The sequence below is a fragment of the Carlito syrichta genome, unplaced genomic scaffold (genome assembly GCF_000164805.1).
Source record: "Carlito syrichta isolate Samal-C Ts95f unplaced genomic scaffold, Tarsius_syrichta-2.0.1 Scaffold309100, whole genome shotgun sequence".
Classification (NCBI taxonomy): Eukaryota; Metazoa; Chordata; class Mammalia; order Primates; family Tarsiidae; genus Carlito; species Carlito syrichta.
Genome location: NW_007253196.1, coordinates 638,425 through 648,353, shown reverse-complemented (window position 1 = coordinate 648,353; position 9,929 = coordinate 638,425). Strand labels below are relative to the sequence as shown.

The 9,929-nt window shown below is 58.0% G+C and overlaps 1 protein-coding gene across 1 annotated transcript; it reads left to right on the top strand.

The window, feature by feature from the left end:
- The first annotated feature begins 1,140 nt into the window (after positions 1-1,140).
- On the top strand, positions 1,141-8,979 carry TINAGL1 (tubulointerstitial nephritis antigen like 1). The gene is made up of 9 exons (XM_021716953.1): positions 1,141-1,601; positions 2,547-2,610; positions 6,259-6,351; positions 6,566-6,680; positions 7,781-7,904; positions 7,989-8,139; positions 8,249-8,438; positions 8,548-8,593; positions 8,852-8,979. Exons 1-9 carry the CDS (start codon positions 1,292-1,294, stop codon positions 8,977-8,979), a joined length of 1,221 nt encoding a protein of 406 aa, XP_021572628.1. The 5' UTR covers positions 1,141-1,291.
- Positions 8,980-9,929: the final 950 nt, after the last annotated feature.

Below are 9,929 nucleotides of genomic sequence, written 5' to 3'. Positions count from 1 at the left end.
AGGAGACAGGTGCCAAGCAGGATGCCCTTGGGTTTGATGGAGGGGGCAGTGCTTGGCGAGGTGCCCAAGCTGACAGGGGAGGGCAGACTCACCAAGGGGGTGCGGGTACAGAGGCCGCCCCCACACCACACCCACCTCCTGGGGATGAGCGCCCAGGGGCCTGCAGGGTCCTGAGCCAGCACCCTCGGGATTCCAAGCATTCCTAGGAGCTGAGACGGCATATAGGGGCAAGCCTGGGGGGACTCAGTGAAGAGGGGCGTGCATGGCTGTTTTTATTACCGAGGGGTCAGAGGGGGCTTAGAGAACTCTGCCTCCAACATCTTCCCCATCATCTCCCAAACTTGTATCCAGGAGCTCGGCTGATCCCCCTCTGCTTCTCTGCCAGAGCCCCTCAGTCCTACAGTGAAACCCATTGGGAAGTCCTTCCCGGTGTCAGACCACATTCCATACTACTGGGGTTCTCCCTAAGGGAACGGCTTCCACCAGCAGAGACTCAGCCAGCACAATCACGCGTTTGTCGCTGGGTGGGGGGTCACCCGAAGTCACAGTCCTGTGTTATGGGCTAACTACGCCAGGTGCGAACAAGCCGGCCCCTCCCTCCTGCCGCGGGCAGGCTGGGGCGGTGCAGCCGGCGGGGCGGTACAAAAAGCGTCCCGCCCCGCGTTCCTCACTTGACTTTGAGTGTCCGGCGGCGGTCGCAGAGCCAGGAGGCGGAGGCGCGTGGGGCAGCGCGGGCCCAGCCCACACCCTCACCAGGTAGGGACGTTCCCCTGCACAGAGGGCGGAAGGTGTAGACAGAGAAGGAGCAGAGAGGAGGAGGCGGCAGGCCCAGGGACCAGACAGATGGCAGAGAGAGGGCCAGTGGGGGGCAGAGGGGCACAGCGAGGAAGACCGGGAGGACCTGGGGAGACATAAGGCACAAAGTCAAGGACCCAAGCCAGAGATGGAGGCTGCTGGAGGGCAGAGGGACCCAGTCAGGAGAGGGACCTTGGGTATGAAGAATGGGTGCTGGGCAGGGCCACCAAGAGGGCCACCACCCCCATTTCCTTGTCCCTGAAGGTCCCTAGGCAGGTCAGGGAGCAGCTCTGTTCCTGCCTGGTTGCCTTCCCCCTGTAAGCCAGGGCACGCACAAGGTGGCTCCTCTGCCCAGGTCCTGCCCGGGGATTCAGAAATCAGGGTCTCCCCCCCTGCTGGGCCCTAAGGCAGCTCACAGCTCCAGGAGGCTGGGAGCCCTTTCCTGGTGTACCACCTCTGACCCCTGCCCTCTGCCCTCCCGGGCCCAGGAGGCACCATGTGGCGATGTCCACCGGGGCTGCTGCCATTGCTGCTGCTGGCTGGCCAGGTGGCACTGGGTGCCCAGCAGGGTCGTGAGCGCCGGGAGCTGGCACCGGGTCTGCACCTGCGGGGCATCCGGGACGCGGGCGGCCGGTACTGCCAGGAGCAGGATATGTGCTGCCGGGGCCGTGCCGACGACTGTGCCCTGCCCTACCTGGGTGTCACCTGTTACTGTGACCTCTTCTGCAACCGCACCGTCTCCGACTGCTGCCCTGACTTCTGGGACTACTGCCTCGGCGTGCCACCCCCTTTCCCCCCCATCCAAGGTGGGCACCAAGTGGCCAGGAGGGCGGGTCGCTGTCTGCCCCAGACTCAGCAAGGCTTAGGAGCAAGGCTGATGCCTGACATTTCGGGAGGGGGGGCTTTGAGAATGCAGGAGCAGACCTGCTCCACTCCCTGCCTCTCTAGAAAGTCCCCTCTGGGATCTAACTAGACTCTCTCCTGCAAGACTCAAAGAGAGAAGCTCCGTGGTTAGAATTTCAAGTCGGCTCAGGGAAGGGCAGTGCCCGCCCTTTCTCCCAGTCCTGTCTCCATTCCGGACATGGAAGGTGCTGGCCCCGCCTGTTGACTCACCCCAGGGCTGATAAGGCTAATGGGGGTTGCTCAGGGTCACCTTAGCCAGTCTTCTGCCTTTGCTTGGGAGTCTGTGACACTGAGGTGGCTGATTGTACCTGGGAGGCAGGTCAAGTCTGTTCCCGCTTCCAGTCTCACAGTCATCCCTTGCCACGCACTTACCCCTGTTCAATAGGAGAATCATGTGAATTCCCTCCCACTATTCCATGGGGCTTTGGGAAAGAGACTGAATACCTGAGTTTTCATCCCAGAGTACTGTGCTATCTTAGGGGAGTTGCCTACCTTCCCTGGGCCTTGGCTTCCCAAGGCACCCCCACTCCCCATCTCCAAGTCCTAACTCGTTTAAATGCCAAAGGATCCCAGGAATGTTGTTTCTGGCAAAGGGGGATCCAAGTTAGAGCCACTGAAGAACTTCCCAAGTAGCAGCTGTTGTTGGTGTGTACCCCTGCAGGAGATGTCTTAAGTTATAGTCTGGCTTTAGTTTCAGTGAGGACTGATGTGTGTGTGTGTGTGTGTATGTGTGTGTGTCTGAGATGACCTTGGGAGGGTTCGGGGCACCTGATCTCTGAAGACCTGGCCACCTTGGACCATCCTTTCTGGCCCTGGTTCCAGTTCTTTCTTCTCTTCCCTCCCACCAGGATGCATGCACAAAGGCCGCATCTATCCAGTCTTGGGTACCTACTGGGACAACTGTAACCGCTGGTGAGTGCCTGGGGCCCAGAGGGGGCTTGCTGTGTGGGCCTCATGGCTGACAGACTAGGTTGAAATCCTAGCCTTGCCACTCATTTGCTGGGAAGAAGTCCTTTCCCTTCTCTGAGCCCCAGTTTTTCTCATCTGTAGTATGGGAATTTTAACAGTGACTATGTCAACACCATTCCCCAACAGCGGTAGCCCTGAATGCCTGGCCCAGGTGCCACCCTTGAACTGGGAGTCCTTCCCTGCCCCTCCTGGCTTGGGCTGGGCTACCCTTCTGGACTGTTCCTGCTGTCACAGGAGAGTCAGGGAGAGAAGGGGGCGCCAGGAAGGAAACCTCTGACGACAGCATCCGCTGCCCTGTGCTGACGAAGGTCAGGGATGGCCGAGCTGGCAGCCAGCCAGCCTGCAGCAGGGCCTTCCCTGGGATATGGCCCCTCCTCCCTTCCCTGCCCGTCCCCACCATTCCCGGCAGGGAGGAGGAAGGGGTCATGGCTGCCCCCCTACTCAGTCTGAGATGGGAAGTAGAAAAGGGCTGAGTAGGAAGCCTTGAATGCCTTCGTGGAAATAGGGCACCCTGGGACTCGGCGGGGGAGGCCCCGCACCCACTCTACCCCCATCCCTCTTTGCCTGAGACTGACAACCCCAGGGAGAAGGAAACTTTTTGGAATGCATTGCATGTAAGCTGTTTCCATTGCCTCACAGGGTGAGAGGTGCCTGGGTCACAGTGAGGGGGACCCGAGCCTTTTAGCGTGTGCCTGGGTGAGAGGGTGTGTGTGTGTGCGTGTGTGTGTGTGTGTGTGTGTGTGTGTGTGTGTGCGCGCGCGCGCGCCATGTGAGTGCACGCGTACTGTGTGTGCTCAGAAGGATTGAGCATGCCCGCCCCACTCTGCAGGTCCTCATAGGATGCCTCTGGACATTGAGGGGTTAACACTGTCTCACTCCTGTCCCCGGCCTCCCAGGCCCCCTCTGGAATGCTGGGACCTTCTGCCACCAGCCCTGTCTAAACCTGCGTGGGCGGCCCGGGGGGCAACGGAAGAGGTGGCAGGGAAGGACTGACCACCCCTGTCCTCTCCTCAGGACAGCTCTGGGTGGCTGTGTTCCCTGCCGCTGGAGGGAGGGTGGGGAAGTGTCTGTATGCCTTCCAGGGTGTGTGAGTCCTCAAGGGATGCTTCGAGAGAGTCTAGCCTAGCCGCCTAGTGTGCAGAGGGGCAAGGAAGGACGAGGAGAGCCTCCCCTCCCCCGCAGGTTCCTCAGCCCTCCCTGGAAGCACCCCCGCCTGCTCCGGGGCTGAAGAGCCCAACCATACTGGGTCTTGGTTCCCCTTGTTTCCCCTTGAGGCTCCTTAAAAGGCAACATTGGAGGCGGGATCCTCGGGCAGCTTGGAAGGAGGCAGTTTAGCATCTTGTAATGGCAGAGTTATGAGCTTGTAAAAGCATCCCTGAATCCATAGAATCCAACCTTCCACTGACACCTATTTATTAAAGACCTAATGGGCGACAGGCACTGTGCTGGGCCCAGGGGATGCAACTGGAATGCAGCTCAAGTCCTTGTCCCACTTCTAGTTGAAGGGTGAAGGATGTGGTGAAAACACACACACCTGTCTCATTACAAGCTGTTACAGGTGTTATGGGGGAAAGAGAGGATTGTGGGTGTCCTAGTTTGGGGGGAGGGGAAGGGAAGTTCGCTCTGCGGAAGGGACATGTATGCTGATGTCAGGGAGATGGATGGAAGAGAGGACAAGAGGCTCGGCCTAAGTGGAAGGAACTCGTGAGAAGGCTGGGAGGCAGAAACCTCCCATTTCAGCTGGAGCTGGAATGGCGAGAGACCCCAGAGAGGCACAGGCCGCATCCCATGGGTCTAATAAGCTGTGGCAAGGAATTTGTATTTGTTCTGTGTCATGAGAAGCCACTCAGAGAGCACACGCTCCGATTTACATTGTTCAAAGATCTCTGGCTTTGGGGAAGGTGGGGCGGGGGTGGGAAATTGGAAAGGGGTCAGGGACTTGAAGACGCCATTGCTGTGGTCCGGGTGAGATGTGGAGGGACGGGAGCAGGGTGGCGCCGTGCAGGGGCAAGAAGCAGGTGGACTCCTGATGGGCCATCCTCAGGCCCTGTACTCTAATTTAACAACCGGATGCTATTTTCTGAGCTGAGGATGTCAAGGAAGTGCAGGCCTGGGGAGGGTGGTTTGGCTATTTTGAGTTGAGACCTTTTACAGAGATGTCAGGAGGTCAGTCAGATATGAGTCTGAGGCTCAAGAGAAGGGGGCCGGGGTTCCTGTAACAAGAACAATAATAGTAGCTACCAATTCTGAGCATTTATGATGGGCCAGGCCCTGTGCTTGGCAAGCTGGTGATGGAACCCCTGGAAAGTAGTACTGTGATTATCCTCATTTTACAGACAAGGACACTGAGGGAGAGAGAGTTTGAATAATTTTCCTTATAACCTACAACTCGTCGGCTAGGACTGGAACCCAGAATTGACTCTCTTAGTCACTTCACTATACTGCTTAGTCATTTATTCATTCCACAAATACTTACTGGATGCCTACTATGTGCTAGGTTTTGTTTACCTAGGCACTGAAGATACCAAACAACACCTGCCCTCAAGGAACTCAGTCTGTGAGAAGAGGATTATAAGCAATATAAGTAACTAAATATATAGTTGTGTCAGGTAGTGATGGACGTCCTAAGGGGGAAAAAAATAAAACAGGGAAGTGGGATAGGAAGTATAGAAGGTGTTGAATTTTAAGATAGGGGGATCAGAGGGGGTCTCCCTGAGAAGGTGACATTTGAATAAAGACTTGGAGGAAATGAGAGTGAACCGTAGGGATGCAGGAGGAAGAGCCACTCAAAGGTCCTGGGGCAGGGGATGGCTGATGTGGACTATTCCAGCCAGCCTAGGTGGAGCTTGGAACCAGGACTGGGAGGAGAAGGGGGTCAGAGAGGGGGCAGGAGGGCAGACCGGGCAGGGCCTTGCCACTGTAAGAATTTTGGCTGCTGTTCTGTGATGTGAAGCCAATGAAGAGTTGGGGACAGAGGAACAGCATGATATGACTTAGGTTTAGCAGGATCACTCTGGCAGCTGCGTTAAAAATACACTGGGGGTGGGAGCGGCACGGGGCAGACACAGGGAGACCGGGTGAGGAGGCCACAGCAGTAATCCAGGTGAAAGGTGATTGGTACTTGGTTGCTGCAGGAAAGCATGAGAGTGGCTTGGATTCTGGGTGTGTTTTTAAGGTAGATTCACCAGATTTGTTGATGAATTGCATCAGCATGGGACAGAAAGTCAAGGGTGACTCTTAGGATTTTGGCCTGAGCTCCAGGAAGGAGGGAGTGCCATTTTCTGAGGACTGTGGTGGGGAGAGTAGGAACGGGAGATCAGGAATTCGGTTTGGGGTGTGTTATGTCTGACCTGCTGTCAGGCACCCCAGTGTTCATGTTGACTCTGGAGTTCCTGAAAGGTCTGGGTGGCAGAGATCTGAGAATTGTGCAGGTGAGGTTGACATTTAAAGCGACCAGACTGGATGGGAGCACCGAGGAGTTCCCCCATAGCTGCTGGTCCAGAATTCTAGCCCATGTTGGTCTCTGAGACCTCATCCCTTCCGAGGCCCCCAGCCCCCACTCACGCTTTCTCTCCCTCCTTTTCTCGCCAGCACCTGTCTGGAGATAGGGCGCTGGGAGTGTGACCAGGAGCCATGCCTGGTGGACCAAGACACGATCAACGCTATCAACCGGGGCAACTACGGGTGAGGCCCTGGACATGTCCCCCAGTGGGCACATGTTCTCACATGCACAAATGCACACTCTCTGCCCAAGGTGCATGTCCAGTCAGGCCCGCCTACATTCACAGTTTATTTGTGTGTGCTCTTAGCATGGTGTGTCCTCCCTCCCATGTGCACGAACTCTCAGCTCCCCGAGCCTTGGCAGTTCTGTGACTTCCTTCCGTCCCCTCTCCTTCAGGTGGCAGGCCGGGAACCACAGCGCCTTCTGGGGCATGACCCTGGATGAGGGCATTCGCTACCGCCTGGGCACCATCCGCCCATCTTCCTCCGTCATGAACATGAATGAGATTTATGTAAGTCCTTCCTTGCCCCAATCCCGCCATCTTTCCATGGTTTAGGACTCAGGGATGCTGGTACCTGTGGCCTGCTCCTCCAAGGGCCTGGGCCTATCCCCTACTCAGACGCTGTGTGTCCCTGGGCAAGTTACTCTCCTTCTCTGGGTCTTTGTTTCCTGCCTGTAACAAAATGCACTGCACTGGAAGAACTGATGCTCAGATTCTGAGTTTTGTCATCCCGCCCCAGCCCCTTCTGGCCTCTCTAGCCTGGGAAAAATGTTGTTGGTCCCAGTACAGCTGGGTCAGGGCCCACGGGGCCAGAGGTCACCTTGGTATTTTGGGAAGGGAGGGACAGACACTCCTCTAGCTCTGGCCAGAGGGCAACAATTATTGGAAACAGACTCCAACTCCGTGGAACCCCAAGGGAGAAGAGAGCTTCTCCCTTCCCAATAGTGGGACCCTCTGAGGGAACAAAGGGAAGCAAGCCCCAAGCAGCCAATGGGTGAGAAAGGGGAGCTCCAGCAGGCCTGGACTGGGCACATGCTGGAGGGTCTGGCTGTCGGCCCCGGCAGGGAGAGGCCAGGGCTGGCAGGAGTGGCCCTCTCTGCAGAGACTTCAGCCAGGGGCTGAGGTGACCGGCCCTTGGCCCTGTCCTCACTCCCCTGGGCCTCTGGCTGTTTTCTGCCTCCCACTGTTTGCCTTGGCAGCCTGCCCGGTCACGGGACCCACTGCTTCTTCCCTCCTGTCCTCTGGGGCCTGAAGCCCAAGGCCCTGGTGGGAAGAAGGGCGTGGCCGATCAGAAGGTGCAAAGGACAGAGTCAGGACTTGAGGATGGAAAGTTGAGTGACACTGGCCTGGCCACTTGCCTGTTTCTGGTCTCAGCTGTCTTCTCTGTGAACCAGGACTAGTCACCCCCACCTACTTTGGGGGCACTAAGTGGTGCTTGGTTCTTCCACTCAAGTCCAAGTTGGAGGTAGCTGGAATCTCCCAGCAGCAGGTGGGCTCAAGATCAAGCTACGGAAAGCCCTGGACTCTCGGTGGCCTTCCAATGCCAAAGGACCCCTGAGGGGAAGGCCAGGCCAGAGAAGGAAGCAGATGGGGTGATCTTTGTCTTGCAGACAGTGCTGGGTCCAGGGGAGGTGCTTCCCAAGGCCTTTGAGGCCTCTAAGAAGTGGCCCAACATGATCCACGAGCCTCTTGACCAGGGCAACTGTGCAGGCTCTTGGGCCTTCTCCACAGCAGGTATGGCCAAGGGCGGGGGCCGGCACTGTGGGAAAGGAAGGCCAAGGCCTCAGCCCCTGACAGCCGCTCTGCCTCCCTCCACAGCTGTGGCATCTGATCGTGTGTCAATCCATTCCCTGGGACATATGACGCCTGTCCTGTCGCCCCAGAACCTGCTGTCATGTGATACCCACCACCAGCAGGGCTGCCACGGTGGGCGTCTCGATGGTGCCTGGTGGTTCCTGCGTCGCCGAGGGTATGCAGCAGAGGATGTGGGCATGGAAGAGGGCAAGGCCCCGGTGGGTAGGGCCTGGACCATGCTGCACTGGGTCACTCTGCCCTTAACCCTCTTGCTGCCTCTCCAGGGTGGTGTCTGACCACTGCTACCCGTTCTCTGGCCATGAGCGAGACGAGGCTGGCCCCGCACCCCGCTGTATGATGCACAGCCGGGCCATGGGTCGAGGCAAGCGCCAGGCCACTGCCCGCTGTCCCAATAGCCACGTCCATGCCAATGACATCTACCAAGTCACTCCTGTCTACCGCCTGGGCTCCAACGTAAGTTGGCACTTGGGTGAGGGGGGCAGAGGCGGAAGGGTTGGGAGGTTAGCTAAAGGCTGGATCCTCACCCCTACTGGATGCACTCACCCCATTCCCCATCCTCCAGGAGAAGGAGATCATGAAGGAGCTGATGGAGAATGGCCCAGTCCAAGGTAAATGCCCGTCATCCTGCACCCTGGTTCCAGAAGCTTGTGTTTGACACTAGGTACAGTGGCACGAGTGGTCTGTGCAGCATTGAGCAGCAGGTCCAGCGGGGCCTGGAGTGGCGGAGCCACGTCCCCTCCCTGCAGGCAGCACCTGGAGAGGATACTTAGAGTCTCAGTGTGGAGAGGCCCATCACACAGCACCAGACAGGCATCACTGCCTGTGCCAACGGGCTGAGCAGGCCCTACTTTGATGTCTGCCCTCAGCTCTTATGGAGGTGCATGAGGACTTCTTCTTGTACCAGAGTGGTATCTACAGCCACACACCAGTGAGCCTTGGGAGGCCAGAGCGATACCGCCGGCATGGGACTCATTCAGTCAAGATCACAGGGTGAGGGGCTTGGGGGTATGGGGTGGGGGAGGGTATCAGGGGCAGCGGGGTTTGCTTTGGAGCCCCTAAAGCCTTCCTTGAATCCTTACAGTCTCTGCAAGCCAGGGCTGCTCTCCCCGTTTCCAAAAGGAGGGAAGTGAGACTCAGAAAGAGGAAGGACTTGCCCTGGGTCATACCAAGGGCCGGGACAGAAACTGTTCCATACACATCGGGACAAAATAACCCCAGTGAAATACAGAGAAAGTTTCGAGAGTTGCTCAGCCTCTCCCCACCTCAGCACCTGTCCTAAATCCGCCTGACTCACTGAGAGACCCCGGCAGTTCACTCCCCCAGCCTCAGCTTCCACATCTGACGTAATAGGACAATGAAATATACTTTGCATTGGGCCTCTAAGGGGCCCACATTCTTGGAGTCTCTTCCTTCTGGGCCGCAGCACCCACCCACCCTTCCTTGGCTCCCCAAGCGAGGAAGGGCAGGCTGATGGGAGAGGTCCTATGGAACTGGGCCCTAGGATGTGAGTCCCCTGGAGACCCAGGTCCCCTCTGCTGCTCATCCCCTTCCTGTGTCCCCTTGGGGCCTCTTCACATGCTGGACTTGGGAGCACAGACTTACAGATATGGAGAGGGACAGAGACTTGCCCAAGTCCTAGGAGCATACCCACCTCTCCAAAGGCAACTGGGGGCTGGACGTGGAGGGCCCAGGCTGGAGCTCCTGCGAGCTGTGGACTCAGCCCCCTGCCCCGCGCTGCTCTGCCCACAGGTGGGGAGAGGAGACGCTGCCGGACGGAAGGACGATCAAATACTGGGTGAGGCGGGTCTCCTTCTCCCTTTCCCTTTCCCCCTGCCCCCTGCCACTCCCCTCCTCACCGCCCCTCCTTATTCCCAGACGGCGGCCAACTCCTGGGGCCCGGCCTGGGGCGAGAGGGGCCACTTCCGCATCGTGCGTGGCGCCAAC